Raw genomic sequence first — 27,591 nt, forward strand, 5'->3', positions numbered from 1 at the left:
CCCGCCCGCGCCCCCTGCCGGCATGAGGGGGCACTGCCTGGCCGCATCCTGTCGGAGCGTCCATGCTCTCTGTCAGCAGAGGGAGGGTGGACACTCTCGGGGCTGGGAAAGTAAAGGGCTGAGAGGAGCCCAAACCCCGCCGGGAGAGCGCGGGCGGCCCCCACGCAGGCCCTGGGCGGAGACCGAGAGCTGGGGGCGTGGTCCCTAGTGGGGTGGGACCTCAAGCAGGGACCTGGCCAACTTGCGGGCCCAGACGTGGCGCAGTGGCCAGACGGTTCACCTCTAGCTTGCGGATCATCTTCGGCCGGGTTTCAATGCGCCTCCCGCTGCTTTCGCCGCCCCTGCTACTGCTCCTCGCGGCAGTCGCGGCCGCCACCACCACCTTCCGGCCCGACTGGAACCGTCTACACGGCCTGGCCCGAGGCCGGGTAGAGGTGAGTGCGGCGGCCCCCAGGCTAGGGACCACCGACCCCTAACCCCGTGGCCCCTTGGCTTTGGAATCACCGCCCGTTCTGACCCAGGACCCTCCCGACTCCCATGTCCCCCTCGGCACCAGGACTGTCCCTCCCACTCCCCACCCCAGCACCCACCGTGGAAGCCCGAGACAACCGATCTTGAGGCCTGGAAATCTGAAACCCTCCCCAGTTCCCCATCCGGCCAGACATCGGGCCCCAGACACATTGGCCCTGTCCCCTAACTTCTTCCGGCCTATGACTTTCCCAAATCTGTCCTCTGCAGCCCAACCTCCCATCCCCCCATCACTTCTCTCTTTCCTGGAATTCCTCCCCACTCCAGTTCCGGTTGGTCTCACTCCCTTTGCCTGGGAGACAGAAGACTTTCTGGGAGCCTCCCTGCCACCTGGCTGGGAACTGCCTTACCACTCTTACTCCTCAGCAATCCCCCCACCCTCCCCTGCCATGAAATGCCCCACCAAAGTCCCTGTGTAACTTGGATCATCACAGACCCTCTCTGGGCCTTGGTTTTCTGCCTGAAAAATGTTGGGGGGGGTGGCGAGGGCGGGGAGGAGGGAGGACTAGAATGGGTAATCCTGGGGTCTGGACTCCCCTTCAGGGAGTACAGGGAGGGGCCCTCCCAGCCTCCTTTGTTGGGGAAGCAACCAGATGGTCTGTAGGGCTAGGCTGCAGGTGGCAGGGAGAGCCAGCTCTGCACCGGATGAGGTAGGGACCAGATGGTAGGTGTCTCTAATAGGGCCTCTCAGGGAAGTTCTGAGCTGTTTCCTTCTGGTCTGCCTCCACCCTGAGGTTCTAGGGGCCAAAGACCAGGTCCAGGTCTCTATGGCCTGAGGGGGTAGGGTGATCATTTCTCTTGGGCATTGGGCATGGGTCAACAGTCAGTAAGTTGTGCAGGCAAGAGCCCCAAGGCTGGTAAGTTTCCTTTGGGTTTCTGGTCTTGCTCCTCTTTTCCTCTGGTGTGGGTGGGCCTCGGCTTTCCCATCTGTACAGAGTTCCTCCTTCTACCCACAAGGGGCCTCCACTTCCACATCTTAGGAACTGCTGTTCCAGGGAGTAATTCACAGCTCAATCCAATGCCCAGCTGGGGAATGAGGGTGAGGGTAGATGTGTTAATCCTGACCTATGCCATTTTGTTCCCCTCCAGACATGTGGGGGATGACAGCTTAATCGCCTGAAGGAGGTGAGTTTGAAGGAAGGGATCCCCAGTTCTGTCCCCCCTGAGCCTCTTTGGGGGTGGGCAACATGGTCCCAATGACCGGGTGGGGAAGGTTCCCTGGGCTGGGAGTCAGGAGCCTGCACCTGGCTTGCTGTGTGACCTCACTGGGCTTCAGTTTCCTGTTGGTACCTGGAGATGGTTGGGGTCTGATGTTCTGGTTCCTCCCCAGGTGAAGGCCTTCGTCACCCAGGACATCCCACTCTAGTATCCTCCTTCTGTTCTTGGGGAGGGAGAAAGGGGAGGGTATCTGCAAGAATCTCCTTCCACTTAACTTCACAGATAGGGATGACAAATGGTCTTCAACTGACAAGTGGGATTGATTGATAGTGGCTGCCCAGCGAATTCTGAGGTGGTCTTGGATTGGCAAGAGAAATTGACTAGTGATGACTGCCACAGACACCGGCACAGAGAGGAGACCCCCTTACTTCTTCGAACCCTAATTTCCTCACGTGTAAATGGGTATCCCTGCCCTGCTTGGGCAGACGAGGTAGTGTTCACATCGACAAGTCCCCGGGAGACCCCACCTGCCTCCGCCCACCACTACCCACCTTAACACCATCTCCAGCCACAACCTGGTAATGAAACACCTCCCGGGGGCCGACCCGGAGCTCGTGCTGCTGGGCCAACGCTTTGAGGAACTGGAGGTGAGGCCTGGGGAGGTGGACAGTGGGGAGGAGGGGCGAGAGGCGGGGCCCGGCGCGCTGACCCCGCCCCTCTTCTGCTTCAGCGAATCCCACTCAGCGACATGACTCGCGAGGAGATCAACGCGCTGGTGCAGGAGCTCGGCTTCTACCGCAAGGCGTCGCCCGACGAGGCTGTGCCCCCAGAGTACCTGCGGGCGCCCGCTAGGCCAGCCGAAGGCGCTCCTGACCGCGCTGACCTGTAGGTCTGGGGACGCGGCACCACCCTGCCTGAGCCCTGGGGACAGAATGAAGCGCTCAGCGGCCCGGGAGCACCACCCTCGCTGAGGGCCGACGCCCAGTCCCCGAGCCAGCAGGGATGGAGTTGCGGGGGTCCCTCCTAACCCTCTTTCTTCCCTTCCCAGCTCCACTAAATCCCCTTCCGCCTTCAGCGAGACTCGACTCCTTCTTTGATGCGGGCGGGTGAGGAATAAGAGCTCCCCGAATACCCATAGGAGACCGCGCATCCCCAGCTGCCTGGCTGCCAGAGTGGGGACGTGGGCACACCTTACCCAGCTGCCCTCCATTCAGCCCCCCAAGGGAGGCAGAGAGGAATCAGGGTCGTTGAAAACCAATAATTTATCAAAACGCTGTGTGTGTATGCGTGGAAAGGTGTCACAACAGACAGGGCAGCGGTGGGCAGGCGCACAGGGAGGGGACGGTGCCTGGATGGTGGGGGCAGCTTGCCGCTGCGGCCTTGCAGGCGGTGGGGAAGCTAGACATTCTTGCCGCGCAGGCGCAGCTCGTGGCGCCGCAGGTGGTTGTAGAGCGACTGCACGTAGGTGAAAACGCACTTGGGGTCGGGCTTCTTGCCCATGATCATCATGTCCTCCACCTCCACGAGGGGTACGCAGTCCACCAGCATCCTGCGGGGAGGGGGGCACGGGGGTGGTTGTCAGTGCCGGCCCCGACTCCTGCGGCGACCCTCTACCCAGAGGTCTTTACAACGCCGCAGCCCGCTGGTCTTCCATAAACTCGACTCCTGATCAACTGAATGGGGGAAAAGCCTTCTAGGAAGGCAGAAGCCCCAGGCCCCAGCCACCCAAGCCTGGAGGCACCTCTGTGGGGAGCAAGGCGAAGGCATGTGGAGATTAAGGAGGAGATCCTTGCCCCATCCCAGCGCCCAGGCGCAGCAGACCCAGCGCAGGGTTGGGGTCTCAACCCTTAGCCCTGGGGAGGTCCTCACTCCAGACCCCACCCACTTCTCTCTGGAGGGCCGCCTCCTTCTCACCCTCAATGGCACACTCCAGCTGGCACAAGCCTCTCAGTTGGGCCGTTGTACCCAAGGGGCCTCAAATCTTTCCCTGCACCCAGGACCCACTCCAGTGACCCTCTGGGCCCAGGATTATCTGCCAGCTCCCTGGCTTGGTACCTCCTGTAGAGCAGCCTGAGAACCCCCATCTGCCTCAAGGGACATCCCTGCTGTGTGAGATGGTGGCCAGGGAGGTGTGTGTGTATGTCTGAGAGACAGTTCTTTAACTCTTATTACCCACTTGGGTAGAGCACGGGAAGCAGATGAGTGTCCCAATCAATACGAACTGGACCAACTACATCACACTCAGGGGCAGGACTTGCTCCCTCCCATGTGCCATGCCTGGCATATAGTTAGCACTGTCAATGTTGTTAAGTGAGTTTCCTTTGGCAGGGAAGGCATGAGGGCAGGAATTGCTCCTGTTCCCAAGACACCCAAGGGCCCAGGACTACCTTCCATCTTGTGCCTTCAAGGTCAGACCTTCAAGGTCAAACAATGTAAGGGCTGGGGCCTACTCTCAGCTCACCAGGACTCCTTTGGGGAAGAAGCCTGGGAAGCAGGAGACCTGTTTCTGTCAAGGCTCTACTCCTGGCCAGCTGTGGAAGCTAGAGAAAACCCTGCCCTGTGACTCAGTTTCCCCATTTTTCTGCAATAGTATAGTCATTCTTTGCTTCATTTGAGTCCTTGGAAGCACCTAGGATGAGTGAGAGGTTTCTGACTCTCTTGTTGAGGTGCTATGTGCCCTTGAGGTCGTCTCTGCCCCAGCTTGTTTCAGTTGTACTATGGTGAAGAGGCGGCCTCTCTTTGCAGCTTCTTCCAGCTGTGGCTATCTCCCCAGGGATCCTGGCCTCTCCCAAAGTGGAGCTCCCTCCCATCTCTGGTGTCTTCCCTGGAGACCTTATAAAGCCATTGTTTACACCGGGGCTCACGGCTCAGGGCTCCTGCTGCCCCAGTGACAGGCCAAACACCAGGCAATTCGAGCAACAGCACGGCTGAGTCACACTTTCCAACTGGAACAGGGCCGGACTGGGCCCCACTCCCTCCAGGCTGGCCTGCTGGGCAGCAGCTCCTAAGTCCATATATGACCTGGAGACAGCACCATGCCCATCTTTCCCTCACCTGCACAGCTTCTCTGAGTATATGTGTGCACGTGTGGGCTGCCCCCCACAATGGCTCCAGGCCCCAAGGGGCATCTGAGTGCACTGCTAGCTCTGTCCCTGATTCACATTACTTTAGGCAATCCCCTTTCTCCCTCTGGGCCTTCGTCTTTTCTTCTCCCTACAAAATGGGTGGGAAAAGTGATGGGGCAAGGAAAACAGCCACAAGGTGGGGAGTCTGGAGTTCCAGTTTTTGGCCCTAGCTCTGACCTAACAACCCCTGGCACACTCTGAGCCCACCTCTCTCCTCTGAGCTCCTGGTCTGTAATGGGCAGTTAGCTCAGGATCTGAATTCTCTACTGTGGCCCTGAGGTCAGATGACCAGACAGGAAATGCCACAGCTGGCTTGGGGATCCAGGACCCCCACCAGAAATAACTTCCTGTTAAACTGGCCTCACTCCTGAGCTCCTCAACTTGGAGCATGGCACCCCCAACTTCCCAGTGCACAAACTGGAGGCCTGGGAGGCTTCCCTGACCCTCCTTCTCCCTCCCCAGTGGGTCCATCAAAAACCCCACCCCTCTGCTTAAGCTTCTCTAACTGTTTAGTCCATCCCCTCCCTCCCCATCCCTCATCCAGGCCTCACTCAAGGATTGTTCTTCAATGCTACCAGATCACATATATCCCTTCTCTGTTTGAAAACCTTTTATAACTCTTGTTGTCCTCAGAAGGAAGTTCAGGCTCCTGACTGTGACCCCTTCCTCCCCCTCACATCCAGACTAAATAAACTTCCTTCCCTTCCTGGGTGTGCCATGCCCTCCACCTCCCTCGACCCCACCCCTGTGCACTGGCTGATCCCTCTGCCTGGGACTCCCTCTTCTTTAGCCTGAACTTGTCATTCAGATGCCAGCTTAGTTTGCACTTTTTTGAGAGCTGTCCTGGACCTGCCAGCTGGGTCGGGTGTCTCCCCAGGGATCCCATGGCCTCCTGGGCTTCCCCCATCTCAGTCCTGCCCACCTGGCTCATCACTGCCCATTGAGGAGAATAGTCTTGTCTGTGAGGTCCTGAACAGAAGATAAGGCCGTGCCTGGCTCCTTCTGGCTCTTCTCAGGGTCCCCCTGCTTCCCCACCCCCACTCCTGCCATTTCCCTGGCTTTTCTTTGTGCCCCACTGAGCAGATTCCAGCGGGGCAGCGTAATGGGACAGGGGAGCAAGGCGGCATTCCTCACCGTGGGACCCCAGCAGGGGTTAGGACTTTTTGGTTTTTACCAGCCCCTTCTGGACCAGACAGCGGTAGAACTCCTGGATGTACGTGTACACGCACTTCCAGTCGGGCTCTCGAAGCCGCACCATGTCCTCTGTGTCCAGGAGCTGCGGGCAGTCCGCATGGGTCCTGGGGAGGGTAGGGGGCCGGGAAGGGGCAGGGGGGGCGGGGCCCGAGCGGGGCAGCAGGGGAAGAGGCAGAGAAGAGAGAGGGGAGGAGAACAGAGAGACACACACATACACACACAGAGACATGAGTTCAGTTACGTTCTCAGTGCTGCAGTCTGCCAGCCCCCCGCATGCCCCCTCCCCATTGTGGACGTGCCGCTTACTACCCATCACTAATGGTGTGCAATGCAGACAGGGGTGGGGGGCCAGATCAGTCACAGGTGCAGAGGACTCTCGGGGCAAGCGGGAGGGAACAAGGGGTGGGGGCGATGGCGTTGGCGCTGAGGTTGGAGAGGAGGGCCGTGCCCCGGGCGGGGGGGGGGGGGTGAGGGAGGCGTGAGAGGAGGTGGAGGGAGGAGAAAGAGGAAGAAATCCGGGGGGAAACCAGAAAGAGAAAGATAGAGAAAGACAGATGGAGGAGGGTGCTGAGGGTGAGGTGAGCAGAAGGGGCAACGATTCCAAAGTGGAGGGCTTGCTGATGTCCTATATAAGCCTCTGGCAACACCTATATAGGCTGGGCGGGCACGGTGCCCGGGCCAGGATCCTCCTTTTGGAATCTCCAGCCGGGATCCCGTGGGAGCAGGAAGCTCTGGTGATAGTGGGAGGAGAGCAGGACAGAGAAAGGGAGAGATAGAGGGAGAAGGGGCAGAGGAGGATGGAGGGGATATGGACAGGGCCACCTGATGGGCCTTGGCCCAGGCTGGTAGGCGGGCCTCTGGCTCCTTCGTTCCGGTGGGCACCTGGCACGCTCAGCAACAGGTGGGTGGGGTGGAAGAGGACGGGGGCTTTCTGGGGAAGGGGGTCTCAGCCGCTGAATGACAGTGCAGCTGACCAGCTCCAGGGGGCCTCAGGGCAGCTGGGCCCGGCCCAGATGCCCAGCCCCAGACGCCCAGCTGACACCAGCAGGGCTGGGACCCACACTTACTCAGCGGATGAGAAGGCCACCTCGAAGTTCTGGCGCCGGTTCTGTGGGCTGAGCTGCCCATAATCGAAGGCTTCAGGGAAGAAGTTGTGCACCAGGGCACAGAAGGCCATCCCGTCACTCCAACTCGAGGAGAAGTTCTGGATGTCCACATGCTATGGGTAGTGGGAAGACTGGTCAGCTCCCTATGTCCTCCACCTTCCAGTGTTTGTTTTGTTTTTTAACCACACCATGAGGCATGCGTGCAGAACTTCCCCAATCAGGGATCAAACCCATGCCCCCTGCAGTGGAAGTCTTAACCAGAGTCTTAATCACAGGACCACTGGGGAAGTCCTCACCCTCCAGTGTTTTGGTAATCCAGATCTACGGCAACTGAGCTCAGAGAGGCCCTGTAGCTTGCTCAAGGTTGCACAGTAGGTAGCCTCCTCCAACTCAGTTTGTTAACTCCCGTGTCTGTTGCTTAGGGGGACAGAGTGACCAAGAGGCGCAGCACCACCCAGCTAGGGCCATGGTCATGCCCTCATCACTCCTTCCCTTATGTACAGAAATTTACCCAGTGCCTCCGACAGAACAATGAGGAGGGGACTCTAAGGGTGGGGTCTGGCCCTGAACTGTGCCCACCATCCAAGGGCCCTCATTAGGCCCTGCCACTTAATCACTTATCCTGGAATGTAGGGCATGTTATGTGTCCTTTGAGCCTGTTTCATCCCAGAAGAGGAATTCCCATCTTCTCTGCCAGACATGGTGGCTGTGAAGGGTACAGCTGCAGTTGGGGCCTTGTGAGGGTGAGGAGGCCCTCGCCTGGCCACATGGTCTCACAGAGCTCACCTCGTAGCCACGCGTCTTGGCTCGGCACCAGTCCAGCAACATCTGCTTGATGCTGTTGGCATTGGGGACACCAAAGCTGGTGGAGCGCTGCACAGCTGCGCGGGGTCCGCCAGAGCTGCTGTGGGGGTGGTGTCGGAAGCGGGGTTACAAGGGGCGCTTCTTCCATCGGCCCACGGCGTAGGCCCCAGCCCCGCCTTCTTTACCTTCAGGCCCCGCCCCCCCACAGCTCCAGCCGCTCCCTTCTCGTCTCTGGCCCCGCCCACCACGGCCCAGACCCCGCCCCGTGCGGTCATTAGGCCCCGCCCCGCCAACTGCTGCTCACCACGCGGTGCCTTCCTTCTCCAGCTTCTCAATCATGGCCTTGCGCGCCTGGGAGGCCGAGGTCTTGGGCAGGCTCTGCGCCTTCATCAGCTCTTTCTTCTTCTCTGCCTGGAGTTTCTCCAGCGCCGCTAGGCTGCCGGGCCGCAGGCTGGCTTCATCCTCTCGGTCGAAGATACTGAGGGGTGGGTATGCCACTGTTAGGGCCAGGGAGGGCCGCTCCTGAGCCTCGATCCCCACGAGGTCAAGGGAGGGGCCTTGTCACACTCAGATCCTACTCTCTTGCGGTATCTTCACCACCGGCAACGCTGGCCAGCAAGGGAGGTGCTCTCATCACAATCCATTTTACAGAAGAGTAGACTGAGGCTCAACGACAAGAAAATGGGAGCAAGCTCTTTTCAACAGACTTGGACCCTGGGGAGTTTTTCTGCGAAGGCTCATTGTATCGTCAGGTTACAGGTGAGCTTAGATTCTGGGCCCTATCAACTAATAATGACAACCAGTGTGATAACAGTAATGGTAATAATAATAATAGCTAGTGTCTATTGAGCCTTTTCTATGTGTCATTTTAAACTTCACAAGAGTATGGAGGGGCTCTTACCACTTCCACTGAAGATGAGGAAACAGAGGCCTTTGGGCCCTTAGATTTCAGAGAGCATGGGGGGCAGCGCAAGGACTTGAATATAAGTCTCTGACTCAGAGTTCCTGGACCCCTCTGGTTCCAGCCTGAATTCTGATCCTACCTGCCCCAAAATGCTCTATAACATCGGGTGTATCCCACCTTCATGGGGCTAAGATGTAAAGATGCTCTGTGACATGGGACATGGTCTGTAGACACTGGGAAGTGGCAGTGCCACCAGCAGCTCAGTGTGGTGGGGAGGCTTCTCTAAGACCCTGAGCAAATCTCTGGCCTCCCCCAATGGTTGCGGTTGAGAATTAGGTGAGATGGCAAGGCAAGCAGGAGTGGTTTGACTCCCACTCTGCCCCTCCCTGGCTGTGTCCCCTCTTGTAGAATGGGTGTGCAGTGAGGTGCCCTGAGACACTGACTCCTCCATGGTCTGGGAGTGGGTACCTGTGCTCACCTGCCCATCTTCTTGGATGATGAAGAGGAAAAGGTCTTAGTTTGCATCACGGTGCTGCCACCACCATCTGCAAGAAAGGGGAAGGGGAGCAGGGTGAGGTCCTGGGCTGGATGTGGGAGATGGGGTGGGAGGTTGGTACAGGGATGGAGGTAGCCACAGGCAGAGAAGAGAAAGTGACGGCTGGACAGAGAGACACACAGATGGAAGTTCGGAGAGAGTTTGAGGAAGGTGGGCTGGCAGGCAGGCACGAGAAGACGCCGGGCGGCCTTACTCTCTGAGCGCCTCACAAAACTCGACTCCACCGTGGTGGTGCGGGCCGTCCGTCTGCCATCATCTGCGGGGGCAGGGATGAGAGGAAGGGTGTGGATGGGCACAGGGTCCAGCAAAGGTAGACATGTTCCCACCCTGAGCCCTGATCTCTGCTCAGCCCCTTACTGGAGTGGACGAGCCGCTCGGTCTTGGTGACAGTGCTGACAGCTGAGCCGTCGGCTGTCTGTTGGCTGTGTCGCGTGGTGGTCTTGGTGGCCGTGTTGCCACGGCCCTCCCCTGGGCGGGCCCGTGTCTCTTGCAGCCGCCGTTCCCATTCCTTGTCCCGCTGGTCTGGGCGGGGAATGCCCCACGCATGCCCAGAAGGCCGCCATCGCCCACAAAGCACATATGCACGGGCACACGGGGCACACAGATGGGGTGGAGGGCAACTTGTTAGCAATACTGAAGACACAGGGGACAACGGTCCTCTCTAGGAGTAGCTGGGGGTGAGGGGGTAGCTATAACCTGGGAGGGAATGGCGGGGTGTGGTGCACTCAGAAACAAGGGGACATGGAATAGTTGAACTCAAAGGGAAAGTATTTGGATCCAAGAAGGGAGTTTATGTGGGAATGAGTAGCTGAGTCCGGAGGGAGTATCTCCATCTAGTGAGGAAGCAGCAGAGGCCAGGAAGGAGAAGCTGAGTGAGGGCAGTAGCTGAGCGGGCCTTCAAATAGGTCTTAGCAGGGAGAAGAGCAGCTAGAGGAAGAAATATCTAAATCCACGGATGGAGTGATTGTAGGTATCTGAGAAGCAATTCGATCCAGGGAAAGGGTAGTTGGGAGAGAAGGTGACAAAGGGGGTAACTGGGCCTAAAGAAGAAGCAGGTGGGTGGGCATAGAGGCTGGGTGGCCATCCGTGGGCCCTGCAGGAAGCAGCTAGATCCAGAGAGGGAGTAATTGAGAGTATCTGGAGAAGCAAATGAATCTAGAATCTGGAAGAAGGAATAGCTGGGTCTGGGGAGGAAGTAGCTGTGTTCAGGGAAGGGGAAGCAGGGAGGAAGCAGAGGCTAAGGTGGTCATCAGTGGACCTTGAGGAGACAGAAGCAGCTGGGAGAAGGAGTATCTGGATTCAGGGAAGGAGTACTTGACAGAACTTGGAGAAGCAAGGAGGAGTAGCTGGGGGAGAGAGTAACTGGCCTAGGAAGGAGAAGAGAAGCTGGTTCTGGGTCTAGGAAGCGGGAGAGAAGCAGCTAGGGAACGGAGCAGCTGGATCTGGGGAAAGGAGGCAAGGGAAGAGCTGGGTCTAGAAAAGGAGAAGCTGAGCCTAGAGAAGAAGCTGGGGAGGGCGTTACTGAGCTGGAGTGTCCACAAATGGACCCCAATGAGGGGAGCAGCTGGATCTGGGGGGGCATGGGGCTCTCTACCTCTCTTCCTTTGTCGGAGCTCACGTAGCGCAGCCCGGATGAGCTTCCGCTCCTCAAAGTCCGTAGTCTGATCCAGCTGCAGACAGAGTCCCTGTCATTGCCTATCTGGTGCCTGCTGGTCCCGGCCCCTGCCAACCCCCAGTCCACCAGATCTGGCCATACCATCTTGTCCAGGACACTCTCATCCTCAATGGTCATCAGCTCCTCGGTGCTCAGAGGGCTCCGCCTCTCTGGTGCTTTGTCCACGCGGGTCTGCTCGGCGCCATTGGCCACCTCCACTGCTGCAGAAGGGGGCTCTGCTGGTTCTGGCTCCATCTGTGTGGTGCGGAGAGGGCATGGACTTTAAGCAGGGGTGTAAATGAAACCAACCATGCCCCAAAGTACAGGGGGCCAGGCCCTGGGGCTTCTGGCACAGCCTTTGAAATACCACTAGCCAGCTGGACTGCCTGTCCAAGGATGACCATGTTGATGTCAGGCTCACAGAAGAGGTACTGAGAGCCTTGTTGTAGGGCTTCCCATGTACCCAGAACTGTCTTAATACAATTAAGGGAGGTAATAATGGTGATTTCCATTCAGTGGTGAGCACTGTATGAACACTAGGTATTTTACTGTCCCTATTTAACAGAAGGGAAAACTGAGGCTCAGGGTAGCTGCATGACTTGCCCACAGTCCTTCTATAAGTGTGATGCAGACTGGGATCTGAGCTGAAGCTAGCCTAACTCCTGAATCTGAGTTCCTTCTGCGGCTTCATTCCCAGCCCCCTCCCGGGCAGGCTGTGCTCTGTCCTGCCTGCTCCCAAAGCCTGGGTCCTCCTGGGCCAGTGCCCAGGCAGCAAGCACATGCCCGCCCTCAACACACCAAGGGAGCTGGACCAGGGCCCATAGGCTCCTGACCAGGTGTCTGACCAGGGCTGCCCAGAGCCAAGTCCTCTCTGAAGCTCGCCCCTGCTCCCCACACCCCTTAGCATGAATCACCCCCTAAGGGGCCTCCAACCCCAACCTAGCCCCCCACCCCTCCCAGGGCATCTTCCCAGCCCCTTGCAGACAAGCCCCCAGCCCAACTATCAGAGCCCCTCCCCTCCTGGCAGGGCCTCTCTGTTTGCTGTAAGAGTAAGGAGAGCCGAGGTGGCAGCTGCTTCAGGGAGGCTCGGCCTGGCAGGGGCAGGGAGTGGGGGTGGGGTTGGAGGCTGGGCCCCGGCCAGGGGCTGCCAGGGCAGCCGCCACGTGTGCCTCAGGGCCAGAAGCCTGGCACCATCTCGCCTCAGTCTCGGAGCGCTAATGCCCCAGTCCCCTGTACAGATAGGTAAACTGAGGCTCAGAGAAGGTGGTAGGCCACCTAGGGTCACTGAGCAGAGGCAGAGCCTGGCTCAAAACCACCCGCCTCCCTGCAGCCCGTAAGGACTTACGAGACTGCCGCTGTGGGCAGGGCTTGCAGAGGAGCGGCGGCGGGTGCTGAAGGCAGGCGGGTGGGCCACAGGGGTCCCAGCATCCTCGGCCGCCTGGAAGAGGGCCTCAGGGTCGGCAGCGGCCAGGAGCAGCTCACTGGGCTCCAGCTCGGGCTCAAGGTCAGGCACAAGCGGGACCTCCAACCGCAGGCTCAGCACCTCCACCTGCCTGCCCAGCGCATCCAGCCGCCGGCTCAGCGCTGCTGTCTCTGCCCGCAGCTCTTCAGCTGCCCGGGCCACCGGCTCCACGGCCGAGGCAGCTGCCTCAGCTGCCTGGGTCACTGCCGCCCGGCCTGCCTCCGCCACTGCCCGCAGCTCCTCCAACGCCCGGCCCAATCTCTCCTCAAGGGCTGCGGCCAGCTCAGACCTGGGCCCCGGTACCCCCGGCATGGTGATGGTGGGGGCTCTATGGTGGGGTGACGGAGGGGGCAGTGGTAGGGACTGCTGCTTCTGTCTGGCAGAGTCAGTCTTTGCAGCTGGCCCGAGGGCGAAGGCAAGGGCAGTGGGCCTGCCCCGCCCCTGTTGGCCTCCCAGCCCGCCACCTGCCAGCTGGGGCTGTAGCCCAAATAGAAACCTATTCTGGGCTCCCTCTGGAGGGGGCAGTGGGGGAGGGGTGGCCTGCCCAAGTAGGCAGACCGCCAGGCCTGGCCCTGGCCCTGCAGAGATCACAGACTGGCAGTACAGCAAGTCTGCACAGGTTCTGAAGGACTGCTGAGGCCGGGGCCCCATGCCCCATAGGTGGGGAAACTGAGGCAGGGAGTAAGGCATGGGCCTGTCTGGGCCACTATGTGCATTAGCCGTGAGGACCCAGTCTGCCAGACTCCAGAGCCTGCGTCCTCTGCCCTCATGCCATGCTGTTTTAGAAAGCTTTGAACCGATGGGGGCAATGGAGGCACAGAGAGGCGGGACTTCAAGCAATCTGTAGTAGCAAGTGCCTTATCCCTGAGATAAATGTCCTCTGCCTGCCTCTGGTGCTCAGATCCAACCACAGACTCTGAGCAAGTGCATTACAGGCACACGATTTGCCTCCCCTTGGTTCTGGCTGGGGAAACTGAGGCAAGTAGGTGGTCATACCTGGCGCTCCCTGTGGCACCTCCCCTCCACCCCAAGGGCCTCAGCCACCCTCTCCTCACTCCCTTGGCAGAGAGCAGTTAGGTCCTGCTCTGTGAGGTGAAGGGTGCTTTCCTGCCCCCACCCTCTCCCTATCACTCTTGAGAAAGCCCAAAGCTGGCTCTAGCCATTTCACCTCAAAGTCCCATTCAGCCCCTGGAACAGCACAGAGGCCATTACCTGGGCAGCTGGGCGGCCCGCTGGGGAACCCTTCCCAGGCTGAGCTCCCAGCCAGCTGATCCCGGGCTCCAGAATGAATAATGGAAGGGTGCGGCAGATTCAGTTCCCGTGGCACCTGCTAGGCTGCTGCCTCACCTGACTGGCACCCCCTTGCCTGTCCCCCCTCAGTGCTTCTGCCCAGCTCCCCCCCACCCCGAGATGTTGACGCAGATGGTAATCACTAATCTCCAATCTCTTAACGGGCCAGGCTGATCTTGGATGAGCAGATGAACGGCTCTGCACCTTGGGGCTGAGGTTCAGTATAGGCTGGGAGCAGGGCCACTGGGGCTGCTACAGGAAGAGGGGGGCAAGCCCTTATTACCCTTCTCTGAGCCTCAGTTGTCCCATCTGTTCACGAGGAATGAACCGACCAATTCTGGAGTAAGGACCAGAGATCATCATGTGGGAAGCTTAAGGCCAGTAGAGAGTGAGCTTCTGACATGTCTAGTGGCTGATAGGTGGGGGTCTGGCCTTAGCTCTGCCACCAACTGTCTGTGGACTGTGGTCACCTTCTCTCTGTGGGCCTCAGTTTCCCGTGTGTGCTGTAGGGGAAGAGCAGAGCAGAGGAGCCCTGAGAGCCCTGCACCCTGAAGAAGTCTACATGAGGCGGCTGATGGTGAGGCTGGTGGGGTGAGGAAGGGCTCACCTTAATGCTGCAGCCTCCTCGGCTACCAGGGGAGGCATGGCTGAAGCTGGTGACGTGAGTGACACTGCCCAGCCGAGCCAGGTTCCCAGGGCTGCTGATATGCGTGATGGTGCTCTTGCCCCCACTGCTGGTGCTAAGGAGGGTGGGGGGCGCCCGCAGCCCCAGCATCAGTTCTGGATAGGGAGAAGGACTATGGTCAGGATCAGGTGGGGTGAGGGTAATTCCAGTCCAGGTTGATGGCGCCCAGTGCACCCTTTGGAGACACCCTGAGCCCTGACCACAGCACCTGTCCTATGTGCAGAGCTGGGTGGCTGCAGGCAGTCATCCCCAGCAGTGGGGAGGCAGCGGGGAGGCCTACCTGCCCTCTGGTTGCCTGTGGGCAGCAGCACCCGGCCCGTGGAGGCCTGGCCCCGGCCATCCTTGATCTCGATGGTGAATGTGGTCTTCATACTGGCCCCTGGCTCAGCAGTGCCCACGGCCACGGCTAGCGGGGCACTGGGCGCCTCTGAGCGGGCCATGGGCCCCCCTGCTCTGTTTTCAAGGGGCCTGACAGCCAAGCCCCGCCCCCTGGGGCCCTCCTCCCTGGGGCAGCTCTGAAGCTGGGCCAGGGGCCGGGCTGTTCCTTGCTGATCCTTGTTGAACTGGCAGGAGGTGTCACTGGGGCCCCGTGAGGAGGGGCCACTGGAGGAGGAGGCAGGGGTGGTGCTGATGTGGGAGGAGCCTGGGAGTCTTGCACGGGTCGAGGGACCTAGGGCTGCCCGGAGTGGGCCTTCCTGGAGCCCAGCAGCCATAGGAGAATCGGATGTGAACTTGCGCACACGGTCCCGTACGGAGCCAGCCCGCTGGAACACGGAAGGTCCGCTGGCAAGGGGGGTGGGCTCTAGAAGGGACAGGAGGGCTGTCAGTGGTTGGATGGGACAGGGACTGCCCAGAGCCCGGGGTTGTGGGAACTGGCAGTACCTCGGTTCTGGACTGGCTGGCGGGGGCTCAGCACAGACAGGGAGCGTTGGCAGGGGCGAGGGCCAGCCAGGTCTGGCAGCATGGGAAGGCGGTGGCAGCCATGTGGGCGCAGAGAGAGGAGAGTGGATGGTGGGGTCCACCTCTCATAGTCCTCTCTTCCACACCTCCTCAGCCTCCCAACCCCTTCCTGCACCTCAACCTCCCCAGCCTCCCCAGACCATCCTGCACCTCCCACAGCTCCTAACCTCCCCACTCAGCTGCGTCTCTCTTACAGGCCCCTCCTTCCCCGACCCCGGGATAACTTGGACACTCCTGGGGGCTGGGGCTAGGCTTGGGCTGGAGGAAGGGTGCCCAGATTCTCCCTGCTGATGGGGATGGTGGACACCCCCCTGGCCAGCACTGCCCACGGCTCCTAGCTGGGAGATGGGCGCACTCCCTTATTGGGGAAAAGAATGTGCCTGAGGCCTGTTGCCTTTCAAGGCTGCAGGGAGGCCTCTGGCCATGGGTGCGGGAGTGGGGCGGTGGGGAGGGGTGGGGACACCTCAGGAGCAGTGGGAGGAGTGTCAGAGCCTGCCTGGACCTGAGGGGCACTGGAGCCATCTAGGCACAAGAACCCATTTTCCAGGCAGGGAAGGGGAGGCCCAGGGAGGCAGATGCCCCTAGCTATCTCTGCCGGAACCCTACCTGCTCTCTTTGTGTCGGAGGGACCTTTGGTAGGGCCATCAGCAGCAGGGGGCTCTGTGGGGCCAGGCAGGAGCTGCAGGGGAGACATGGCATGGGCAGGGCCTGACTCCCAGACTGGGGAGCTCACCTGCCTAGCATCCCTGTCCCTCATCTAGACTCACCTTGTTGACCACCTGCCCCTCCGTGCTGGGGGTGGCTGGAGGCTCCTGGGGCTCAGGGCTGGCAGCCCTGGGCGGGCTGGGAGGTGGCTTGGGGCCACCCAGAGCCTCAGTGGCAGGGCATGGGGCCTCGGCAGGCTCCAGTGGAGGCTCAGGAGAGGTAGTGGTGGGTGAACTGTCAGCTGAGGCAGGTGAGCTGGGTGTGCCCCCAGGTGGGGCCCGAAGCAGTAGTGTCACTGTCGTCACGTCATGGCTGGTGCCATTGGGGGTTGGAGTTGGCTCTGGGACCTCTGCCTGCTGCTCCTGTTCCTCTGGCTTTGGCACCTGTGGGAGACCCGTGGGAGACCCACAGGATGTGGCCAAGGCTCTCCAGGCTGGCAGGCACCCAGGGCAGGGCATGCAAAGCAGAGGGGCTGGACACGGTTTCCTGCAGGCACATCTGCACAAGCATGGTCACTGGCACACCATGGGCCGTCTTTGATCCCCACTTCCCAACCTCTTGGCACTGCCTAGTCAAGGGCAGTTCAGAGATGACCAGATCCTAATGGCAGGGGTTGGGGACAGCAGGAGACCTGCTGGGGACTCCCAGACTTAATCAATTTCAGGCGTGGAGGCCCCTGACCCCTGGCCTCTGCCTGGTTAATTATGGGGTTAGTGGGTAGTCCTGCCAGGACCAGGGACCCAGCGGCCTCTGCTGGCCACTTAGGGAACCTGCACGACCCGACCTCTCACCCACACTCCCTGGAGAACAGTGCCGACACTGGCCCCTGACAGCAGGACCTGATAAGCCAAGGTAAGGAACTGGGCTGTACGGAGGGGGAGGGGCAGCCTCAGATGGTTTAAGCTGGGCAAGTACCAGGGTCTGATTTTCATTTTAGGGAGATCCCTCTGTCTGCTGAGTGGAGGCTGGATGGCCAGTGTGGGGATGGAAGGTAGGTGTGGAAGCGGGGAGGCCAGCAGGGAGGTCAACAGGGTGGTAATGAGTGACAGTCAGGAACCTGGGAGCAGTGTAGACAAGCTGGTTTTGCGGGGGAGGCCTGGGTAGAGACAAACTCTGGAGTGGAGACATGTGACTAGAAGTTGCCTGGGAGAGTGGGCAGAGGCCTGAGAGAGTCACACTGTCCCCCAAACACAAGCTGGGGGCCCCCTCAGTTAAGTACCAATCTAGCCAAGACACATAGGCGCTCTGTGCTGCTGGCGTCCATGGGCACAGGACCTTGCCCACACCCCTTACCTCACACCGGTCCAGCCTGTGTGCTGCCCGCCCCTTGCTGTCCTCTCTTGAGCCACTGCTGGGACGCCCGCTGCACAACCTTCCAGCCAATGTGGCGGCTGGAGGGAAAGGGAGAGGTGTCAGGTGAGTGGCAGGGGGTCAGGGTGAGGCGTTGCTGGGGGCACCATGCAGCAGGGCAGGGGTGGGGCCAGGGCAGGGCACGTACCCTCAATCTCCTGGGCCCGTACACGGCGGATGGCGGCTCGGATCAGCTTGCGTTCCTCGTACTCAGCAGCGCCTCGCAGCTGTAGGTGAGGGGTGGGCCACGGGTATGTGAAGGCCAGGTCTTCACCTGCCCTGCCCCCATCCCCTGCCCTGGCCCAGGCCTCACCAGTGTGGTCAGCTCCTCCACGTCACTCATGGACTCCAGCCGTCCTGCCAGCCGTGCCAGAGCAGCCTGCTGCTCAGCCTTCCGCTGCTGAGAGCTGCAGGGACACCATGACTATAACCTCCATTGCCAGGGCCAGGTCATAGAGGATGTGGGCTGAGGGCAGAGGCCAGGACAGGGTACCTGGAACCTTGGCAGAGGGGCAGGTAGCTGTGCACACCCTCTGCACACACGCTGGCACATGCACGCCCATGGACCTGAGTGCTAATATCACATGGGCGTGGCCAGAACACCATGACCGGCACGTGGTCCGTGCCCACCAACATCCCTGTGTACTCCAAATGCGTGCCTGCGCTGCCATTTGCACACCCAGATGGGCAGCAGACACATGGCTCATGCCTGCCTGCACAACACGAGCTGAGCCCTGGCACATTCAGCCCCACCTGCATGTCCAACCCCTCGCCACTCACTGCAGCCAGTTCTCCTTGTTGTCCTGCCGCTCGGCACGGAAGCGCTTGGATGCCAGGGCCTCCTCCTCGCGCTCCAGCTCCTGCCGCTGCAGCTCCCGGATGGCTGAGCGGATGCGCCGCCGCTCTGCTAGATCTGCTGTGACCTCCAGCTGCAGGGCAAGGGGTGGTGAGGGGCAGGTCATCTTGGCTGCCAGGGACGGAGGGCGGGCACTGGCCGCCCACGGCTTGGCCTGGGGCACAATGAGTGGCCTGTCTCCATTCCCTCTGCCCCAAGCCCGTCATGTGCCTGCCTGCCCACCCAAACTTGGTCTCAGGGGGAGACTCAGATCATGCGGCGAGGGCTTCTGGACAGCCCACCGTGGACTAAGATTCACAGAGTGGGCAGCCAGCAACCACCCACCTGTGCCAGGTGCCAAGTCAGGCGCTCATTCCTGTGACTCGACTCCTGCCTCTTAGAGCCCTTCATCAAACCCCCAAGAACCAGGGAGTCGTGGCAGGAGGAGGGAGGCCATCCTACGGGCCCCTAACAGTGTCCCTGGGGAGGGAAGGGTGATTGGGCTGCTGGAATCTAGCTGTGAGCACGAGAGACTCCCAAAGTACCACAGCCCTGCTGATGGGTGGCAGCCTCGTCCACACTGGACAGATGGGGAAACTGAGGCAGGGGCAGGCCCTCAGGAGTCATAGCTCCCTGCCTGGCTGGGGGCTGTTGTTCTCTCTGCACTGGTCCTGCTCTAGCCACCGCTGAAGGGGCAAAGGGGCCGGGTCTCAGAGTGGGGGGGCCAACACCCCTGGGTGCACTAGGGTCCACCCAGGGCCCTAGAGAGGGCGTCCGTGGGGGACAGGTGCTCCCACCAGCTTCTTAGCCTGTCACTCCCTGGGAAATTGGGGGTGGCTGGTCTAACCAGGTCCAGGAAAGGGCACCTTCTCTGGACAGTCAGCCAATCCTGTTGCCCCCCTCACTCCTCTACCCCCTACAGAGCCTCTGTGGCTCAAGGGAGAGAGGACAGGCCCAGGGCCCCCAGGAAGATAATGGCAAAGATAAGCCTCCAGTGTGGGTGTGCGCTAGGTGGGAGCAAGTATAGGCAAAGTGATTTCCTCCGCCCCCACCCCCAAATCATTCAGGGGTAGGCCCAGGAACCCTCTACTCCCTTCCTTTTTAGTCTCTTCTCCCATCATTCCTTCCTGATCTACAAGGGAGCCTGGTGGGAGGGGGAAAGGTTTCAGCAGGGAGTGTGGGCTGGCCCAGCTTAGCCATGAGCTCACTTGTCCCAGTCTGAAGAGGGTAGAGACAAGTGACAGAGCCCTCCAGGGAGCCTTCAGTCTTCACATTCCTGAGGAGATATGGGAGGGCTCCCGGAAGGCTCAAGCCAGGACCCCCAGCTGGCTCCAGCCCCAGTCCAGTCCTGGCTGGGTGGTCAGGATCATATACTTAACATCCCTGGTCTTGGTTAACATCTCATTTCTCAGATGGGACAATGGCCTCCCTTTAGGGCAGTGGGTGAGGATGGGGGCAGTGACTTGGGGTCCCCCCCACCTTGCGGACCTATGTATGGTTGGTTCCAGCCAGTCAGGATGGGAGAGAGAGAAGTGAGGGCAAGTGAGGACAAGATACCCAGAGGCATCTGTAACATTTACTGAGAAACCATGTGCTGGATCCTGTGCTGAGCCCCATACTTGTCCTAACTTCACAGAAACCCTAGGCAATTTATTACTCCCATTTGACAGATGAGGAAACTGAGGCTCAGGGGGAAGTGATTTGCTTATGGTCAAGTGACCTGAGCCAGGATTTGAACCCAGGTTTCCATGACTCCAGGGCTTTCCCTGGGCTGAGGATATCTCTGTGGCTGGGGTCTGTCTGCTATGGTGGGTACCTTGAAGATCCTTGTACTATATTGGGGACCCTTCCAGCCTGGACTAGAGAGGCCCTGGGGCTTAAGGGGGCCTATCATGTGGGGGGGGGTGGAGAAGGCTCACCTTCCCACCCTCAGTCCTGGCCTTGACTCAGGCCCAGAGCCCTCCGTGGTACACTAGGAGATTCTGGGCTTGAGGGGACAGCTGGTCCAGACCCTCCTGTGCAGAGGGTAAAGAGGCTCAGAGATGCAATGACTAGCCCTTTGTCTCCTGTGTGTCCCTTCTCAACCCCCTGGGCTCCAGAGATGGGGTTCTCCTCCCTGAAAAAAGCTGATGTGGGAACTTGGTCACTTCTGCAACCCCTGGGAGCCTCAGTGTCCCCCTCTGGAAAATGGGAGCCTCTGTCTGATCCCCCGAGTGGGTGGGGCAGGGTTGTGGAATGGACAACCTCATCCCACTGGTCACCCTCCCGCATGAGCCTTCCCTTTGGGCCTGGAGACAAAGTTCCGCCCACAGTGTCCCTGATGTGTGTCCTGCGTTCCCTGTCCTCTCAGGCCCCACCATCCTGAGTGGAGGGGGCTGTTGTTGGGAGGGAAGGAAGTACAAAGCGCCATTGTCCACTCGGGGAAAGGGAAGGAGATGGGGGGGTTTCCGAAACTGCCCAGTGAAATTCTCCTGGGAGGAAAGAGGGTGCTTCCTCTTCCCGGGGGGCCGGGCCTCCGGGTACTTTGTACCCTCGCTGCTGGGGGCGTCTGACAGGCCCCGGCGTCTTCCTGGGCCTCGGTCTCCCCACCAGCACTACGGAGGAGACACTCCAGGCATTCGCTCAGTCCCAGCTCCTCCAGTTGACCGATGGGGGACCGGCCGGCAGTGAAGCGTGGCCTAGCCAGGGGGCGCTGAAGGCCCGCGGGCCCCGCGACCGCAGCCGCCTGCACCGCCCACGCCTCTCCCACGCAGCCCGGTGCAAGGCGCCCAGCCAGGAGCCAGCAGGACAGGAAGCCGCCCAGGTTCCGCCTGCTTTAACATCCCCGATTACAGAGAGGAAACTCAGGTTCACAGGTCACCCAGCTAGTGAGTGTCAGAGCTCGATCTCGAACCCGGGACCGAGGCGGAGGGCGTCCCTATATGTGGAGGAGGAGCACGTGGTGCTCGTGTCCCCAGGTGTCTCCATCCCGCACAGCCCCCCTCCCTGTTCGCAGGAATGTGCAGGAGCCGAGGTTGGGAGCGGGTCCCCGGGTCCCCAGATCGGCCGGACGCTGGGGCTTGGGTCAGCTTTCCCTTATAAGGCCCGGCCCCGCGGGGAGGAACCCGGCTCCGGACGCCTCAGTTCCTGCCAGGAGGCCGGCGCCCGGGGCGGGACCCTCGGCAGCGCTGGGGCGCAGTAATGGCGGGCGCCCGGCGGTGGAGGACCCCGGTCCCGAAATGGGAAAGACCTCCGGGGTCCCGAGACGAGGGGCGGGGTCTTGCTAGTCCTTTCCCAGGGAGGGGGCCGGGGTTGTGGGGGGGCGGACTACAGCCAATGCTCTGGTTTCTCTGAAACCCTTTTCCAGCATCCAAACCCGCATGGGGTGGGGGGTGGCGGCTGGAGAACCCTGAGCCTCAGAGTGGACCCCTAGAGAAGGGGATGAGCAAAGGTCTGGCTTTCTCTCCACTACCCACATTAGGATTCTGACTTCCTGATGGGAGGTCGAGCTGACGTGGTGGGACCCCTTGGAAACCCATCTCCCTCAGGCTGCACACAGCGCCTGTGGCCGTGGCAGACACCCAAAGTCTAAGGTGCTGTCCGAGGACACAGAGGCCAAGTGCCTTGGGTAGATGATGGCAGTGGCTGGGCACTGCCCAGTGACTGGGCTGAGCTAGCTGGCTCCAGCCCCTGCCTCCAGAGGAATGGTATGGGGGTGGGGTGGGTCATTTGCCTTCTCCCAGGGAAGGTAAATCTTTAATTTACCCCCTGGACAAGGGTCAGGGGCTGGGGGGTGGAGCTCTGGCCCCTCTTCCAGTTCCAGTGCACCCTGCCCTTGCTGGTGGGCCCATGCCTGCCCTGCTATATTGCCCCACATCCTCTCTGTGCATGATATGTGTGTTGGGGGGGAGGGCGGGCTTCAAGAAGAAGCTGGGGAAAGGGGTAGAGTGGGCCCATCCTTCTTCCATGCCAAGATCTGGGCCCATGCCTCATTCCATCCCCATGCCAACTGTAGGACCTAGATATTATGTTCACACACATTCCCCCCACCTCCCATTTTACAGATAAAGAAACTGAGGCTCAGAGTGGGAAAAATGACAGATTAGAAGTCACAGTGTTTATAAGGGTCCCCAAGGCCTGTCTCTCTCTATGGGCTCTTTTGGACTTGACTTATCCAGGTCTCTTGGTCCCCCATGACCCCTTTTGGGGTTTGTTTGGATCCTGGCACACCCTTTTCCGAGCTGGGTGCCGTTGGGCAGGTGACTTCACCTGTCTCAGCCTCAGTGTCCTCCTGGCTCTTGGAGCTACTGTAACCATTCTGTGAGATGGTGTGCTTAGCGCCCAGACTGCTCCCTGCTGTGCCCTGGCTTATTAATCATTGCTGCTACTGTTATCACTGGGGCAGCCTCCAGGAGGGGTGGGTACTGCCCAGGCTGTTGCTTGAGAGAGGCAAATCCAGCCTCCCCACACCTGTGACTGCACATGGGTGAGTCCTTACCAGTTACTATTTAAACAGGTGGTGGCAGTGGGGGGCTGGGAGGAACAAGGCCTCAGCACCTGGCATGGACAAGCACATGCCACCAGGGCCTTTGCATCGGCCACGCGGAACAGGCCTAGCCTTGTTCCCCGGAGCCCTTCTCCTGCGCCCTCCCCCATCACCTCCTCTTGTCAGCTGAGAGGTATCCTGGACAGGCCCTGCCTCTCTGGCCTGTCTTGTCTGCCCTCATAGTAGGGATAATGGAACCACTTACCAGCTTCCGCAAGGCTCCCTCATCCAGCCCAGCTAATGTTTCGTCCGCCATCTTGCTGGCCCCTAGCTCCGTCCGTCCCCTCCTGGTGAGTTCCCCAGTGCCTTTGGCAGCTGACACCAGCTCAGGGAATTCTGCAGGGGATAGACATGAATCAGGCCTTCTGGGGCCTCTAGAAACCACAGGCACTTGGGCTTTGTGCCTCAGTTTCCCCCTCTAAGCCATGATTATCCATTGGTGTTTGATCCTTATCTGTGATGTGACTCCTGGCTGGGAGGTGCCCTCTGCCCTAGGGTAGTGTGCTGGAAAACTAAACAAACCAAGAGTAGGAGTCCCTGGTTCCAGTCCAGCCAGCTGGACTGCTAGCTTGCTGTGTGGCCTAAGCTGGGCCCTTGCCATATCTAAGCATCAAACAGGGAGGGTAGGGACCTGGATTGTGAAGCCAGGGCCCAGTAAGGCCCACCCAAGCTGTGCTCACCACCAGGGGGTGCCCACCACACTCCACAGCTTCCTGCCCCACCCACCCATCCCCAGGGCCTGCCCAGCCCCCACTCACCCCAAAAGCTCAGCCTCTGGCTATGGGCTAAACCCATATCCAAGTCCTTGCTGCCTTTGCCACTCTCATTCCCCCAGGTAACTTAAGCCATTGGAGGTAACATTCTGTCTTCTAATTCTTGAGGACAGCCCTCTGTACACACCCCTCTCCACTCCTCCCTTTCCCGCCCTCCCCCTGATGCCAACTGCCCTGACCTCATGAAGCCAGGTGTCCAGGCACCCCGCTCCTCCTGCCAGTTCACACACTTAGAATTCAATTCAGCTGGAAGAGCCTTCAGAAACTGATCCGTCCAGCTTCTGGACTTAGGCAAACAGGATTGGAGAGGACCAGAGGATTGTCATGGGGGAAGGAGGATCCCAAAGACCCAGAGGGTAGGGAATGGATTTAATCTTGGCCACCTCTAGCTTCTGAAGTCCCCTTCCAAAGTGCCCTCAGGGGCTCAGGACACTCCCTCTTGCTCTATCACTGCCTATCAAAATGGCCCCCTAAATCCTGGCCCAGCCTCCCAGTGTAGCTCTTTCCTTCCCCCTGCAGCCCTAATATCTTTCTGGAATTTGAGGGCCCACAGCGTGACACACCGTAGGTGCTTAGTTAATGTATGGTGACTGAAATGGCCCCTGGATTGCCCCCGCTCCTGTTGATTCATCACTCAGTCATCCCTTCCCCCTCCCCAGTCACTTGTCGAGTCATCCCATCCAGTGAATGGGTCTGGGGAAGGTCCTAGTCCACACAGTTGGGGTTCTTCGGACTCTGCCTGTTCAAGTCGCTGCTTGCTTTTCCCATCCTTGTAGGCTCGGACAGGTAGCAACCTCCCAGCCGCCCTCTGCTGGGGTCCTTCACTTAGCAATCACCAGACTTGGGTTCTGTGGACACTCTGAGTTCCCCCATGTCTTCTGAGGGGCAGGGGTCCCTAACGCAGAATCTAGGACTCCCAGGGAAGTCTCTTTCTCCTCAGGGATTCCTGCCGCTGCTCCACTCCAGTTCCATGGCTCCCTGTCACACAGTGTGAGGTCCCCGAAGATTGCGAGGAGTCTCAGAGGAACGTAGGAGCTTCCTCAGGGTTTCTGCCCCCACAGACTAGCACCCCTGAGGGTCGCAGAGCCTCCTGGAGGTCCGTGAGTGTCCTTTCCCCAGGCCTCAGAACTTTATCGCATGGGTTAGAGCCCCTGTGGATGGGTGGGGGCTCCCAGGTTCAGGAGTCCCAGAACCCTGGGAGTCCACCTATCCGGCTTCCACCCTCGGACCCGTCGGGGGTCCTGCTGCCGCCCGGAGGTCCGCACACCCACCTCTTAGTCCGGCCCGCCCGCCCGGCACGGGCTCAGCTTAGGTCGTTCGGGATCCAACAGATGGATTAGGAGCGGTCAGGCGGAAGGCGCCGCGACCGGGACGCCAAGCCCGCTCAGCAACCGTCCCCGGGATTCTGCAAGCGCCGCCCGTCCAGCCGCGCCAGCAGCCCCGCGGGTCCCGCCCCGCGCCACGGCGCCAACCAATCCTGGGGAGAATCCCGCCCACCCTCGTGCCCCATTGGGGAAATTCAATTTGACGGCCACGCCCCTAGAAGAGGCCCCGCCCCTCACGGGCCTAGGTTGTAGGGGTTTGCAGTCTTGGGGCCACTGTTCAAGCGGCCTTCGCTGGTCGGATGGGTGTCACCAGGAGGATGCAGCTTTGCGCCAAAGTCAGGGAGGGCGCCCAAAGCCGCGGTAAGTGGCCCGGGATCGTACTATTCGCGGAGCCTTCAGGACTGTCCCTCTCCGCCCACCTCTTTGTTCGTGAGACCCTGTCCCCTCACTCGACTCCGCCCCCTCCTCGCTTCAGTGCCCTGGCTTGGCCGCTGCCCCCAGGCTGCTTTCGGCACACCTGGTCCGGGTCATCTCAGAGCAGGGACTAAGTGGCCGGCAGCACCTTGACCCTACGTTGAAGTACCTTAGGGACCACCTCAGATGGAGCAGGGTCAATCACACAATTCCCCTTCCCCAGCCGACACACTTTTGCACAGATATTGACCTTATCTGTCATGCTTCTCGCTTCCAAGCCCCTCAGCGTCGGCCTCTTGCAGCGCTGTGGAGTTAAATAGGGAACACGAAGTCCAGAATTCAACAAATGGAGGAAACTGAGACCCAGAGAGAGCCAACATGCCCAAGACAATATGAGGAATCAACCAGGGGACCCAAGAGCTCAGACCCACTGGAGAAAACCACTCTGTCCCCTGTGATAGAGGTCAGGGTGCCTCCCACAGGTCTCCATGGACATCAAAGGGAGTTGGAGCCTGGGAGGTGGGGTCTGGAATCCCGTCTGTCAAATAATAACAATAATAATATAGACTCATTTTTTTGTACTTGCCATGTACCAGGCATATAGTCCCTATAACGACCATTTGAGCCCAGGATTACTGTCCCATTTTACAGTTGAGGACAACAGCTGATAGGTAGTGGAACTGTGGTTCCTACCAGCACCTTTTGAGTATAGAATCTGTGCTTTTAACCACAGTGATATGGGGTTGTGGGGAAGTGGTTTCAGCCTTTTGCTCCAGCAGAGCCCCTCAGCCCCACTGTCCAGATCCTCTGTGACCACCCACTACCACACCTTGCCCCCATCTAGAGCGAGGGCCAGTATCCACTCTGAGACTCTTTTAAAGGTGTCATCTTACTGCATCCCCACATCCCTGAGAGGTGGTCCCATTTTACACATGGGAAAACCACGGCTCTGAGAGGGAAGGGGCTTGTTAAGGTCACACGGGAGGAGGAGCAAACAGAGCCCAATTTGGGGCTTTAGTTCGAGGTCCCCGTCTCCTGAGAAGGCCCCATGTAGGCTCTCTCTGGTTAACCTAGATGTCATTTTTTTTTTTAATAAACTTTATTTTTTTATTTTTTATTTTTGGCCACGTGGCCTGTGGGATCTTAGTTCCCCGACCAGGGATTAAACCTGGGCACTTGGCAGTGAGAGCTGAGTCCTAACCATTGGACCGCCAGGGAATTCCCAACTTAGATGTCATCTTATTCTTCAGAACAAGGTTCAGCGCCCTGCAAAGCCAACTCAGTCCTCTTCAAACCTCGCGCGCCCATTGGAACAGCCTCCTGGGGCGGGACATACGTAAGCCACCTGAGTGGCGGCTCTTGGCTCCAGTGAATGGCCTGCTTCGTACTAGTTCTGCCCCCACCCCCCAGGAGGGAGGAACGGCACACGTGAGTTTCTGAGAGCGGACTTTGTGTCACACACACGCTCACTAGTTCCTGGTAGTACTGAAGATAAGCATGGGTCCTGCCCCTCCATCAAGCCCTCAGGGCTGGGGTCCTCCTCCAGAACTACTTGCTTTCCCTTCCTATCTGAAAGGGGTGGGACGAGATGGTGGTGAAACAAAGATCAAAGGGCAGCCCGGTGTGGTTCTGGAGAAGCTTGCAGCCACAGCACAGGAAGGAGTAAACGTCCCATGAGGAGGGTCCTGGTGTTTACTGAGAACCAGTTGCATGCAAATTGACCACTGTGCAAGATAAGTATTACCCGGATTCTACAGAGGTGGAAGCTGAAACTCAGGGAGGTGAAGGCACCTTGGCTGGTAATGGCATTCAAACTTGAGTGGAATTCTGCCCCATGCTAAAGCCCCTTTCCTCCACCTTGCTGCCTCTAGGATGGAGGAAATCCTGGAAGACTTCTTAGAGGAGGAGCAAACTGATCCTTGAGGAAGGGTGCAAAGAAATCCATCCCACAGAGAAGAGGGGGAAAGACATGAAAGTGTATTAGTGGCAGGGGGACAGTGTGAATAAAGGCCAGGAAGTTTGTAAGTGGGAAAAGGAGGAGAGATGGGCTGTGGATGGAGCAGGAAATGGGGATGGAAGACCTTCCATCTGTGAAAGGCCCTGAGTGACAGGTGAGTAGGGTGAACATGTCTTATGGGCACTGGGGAGGCCTGGGCCTCAGTCTGTCCATTTATAAAATGAGGAGCTTGGACTGGCTCACTTCAGGCCCTCCCAGAAAGGGTCCAGATTTCTCCAGGT

At 59.5% G+C, this 27,591-nt stretch overlaps 2 protein-coding genes across 5 annotated transcripts; one reads left to right on the plus strand and one right to left on the minus strand.

Annotated features, from left to right (window-relative positions):
• The first annotated feature begins 83 nt into the window (after window positions 1-83).
• Window positions 84-2,760, plus strand: SELENOM (selenoprotein M). The gene is made up of 5 exons (XM_032602553.1): window positions 84-434; window positions 1,618-1,653; window positions 1,859-1,893; window positions 2,255-2,333; window positions 2,417-2,760. Exons 1-5 carry the CDS (start codon window positions 315-317, stop codon window positions 2,573-2,575), a joined length of 429 nt encoding a protein of 142 aa, XP_032458444.1. The 5' UTR covers window positions 84-314; the 3' UTR covers window positions 2,576-2,760.
• Window positions 2,761-2,930: 170 nt separating this feature from the next.
• Window positions 2,931-25,023, minus strand: SMTN (smoothelin). Of its 4 annotated transcripts, none has more exons than XM_032602547.1 (21): window positions 24,886-25,023; window positions 23,047-23,177; window positions 18,262-18,410; window positions 17,795-17,888; window positions 17,630-17,708; window positions 17,425-17,522; window positions 16,194-16,514; window positions 16,033-16,105; window positions 15,349-15,420; window positions 14,747-15,268; window positions 14,389-14,561; window positions 11,132-11,284; window positions 10,970-11,045; window positions 9,733-9,897; window positions 9,569-9,631; window positions 9,298-9,364; window positions 8,220-8,393; window positions 7,898-8,015; window positions 7,073-7,224; window positions 5,946-6,109; window positions 2,931-3,235 (listed from the first exon to the last, which is right to left on the minus strand). In XM_032602547.1, the coding sequence occupies exons 2-20, from the start codon at window positions 23,095-23,097 to the stop codon at window positions 5,965-5,967; spliced, it is 2,745 nt and encodes a 914-aa protein (XP_032458438.1). In that variant the 5' UTR covers window positions 23,098-23,177; window positions 24,886-25,023; the 3' UTR covers window positions 2,931-3,235; window positions 5,946-5,964. The 4 variants fall into 4 exon arrangements, with proteins under 4 accessions (XP_032458438.1, XP_032458439.1, XP_032458440.1 ...); XM_032602548.1 differs by having other exon boundaries at window positions 7,898-8,012; window positions 24,886-25,012; XM_032602549.1 differs by lacking the exon at window positions 15,349-15,420 and having other exon boundaries at window positions 24,886-25,021.
• Window positions 25,024-27,591: the final 2,568 nt, after the last annotated feature.

The sequence above is a fragment of the Phocoena sinus genome, chromosome 14, assembly GCF_008692025.1.
Source record: "Phocoena sinus isolate mPhoSin1 chromosome 14, mPhoSin1.pri, whole genome shotgun sequence".
Taxonomy (NCBI): Eukaryota; Metazoa; Chordata; class Mammalia; order Artiodactyla; family Phocoenidae; genus Phocoena; species Phocoena sinus.

What these genes read in the sequence shown, in the direction of transcription:
- SMTN (XM_032602552.1), bottom strand. Translation starts at nt 23,097, where the DNA reads ATGGCGGACGAAACATTAGCTGGGCTGGATGAGGGAGCCTTGCGGAAG. An exon ending in AGAGTGTCCTGGACAAGATG is followed by an intron (nt 11,046 to 11,131) that starts GTATGGCCAGAT and finishes CTCTGTCTGCAG; the next exon opens with CTGGATCAGACTACGGACTT. An exon ending in CGAGCGGCTCGTCCACTCCA is followed by an intron (nt 9,632 to 9,732) that starts GTAAGGGGCTGA and finishes CTGCCCCCGCAG; the next exon opens with ATGATGGCAGACGGACGGCC.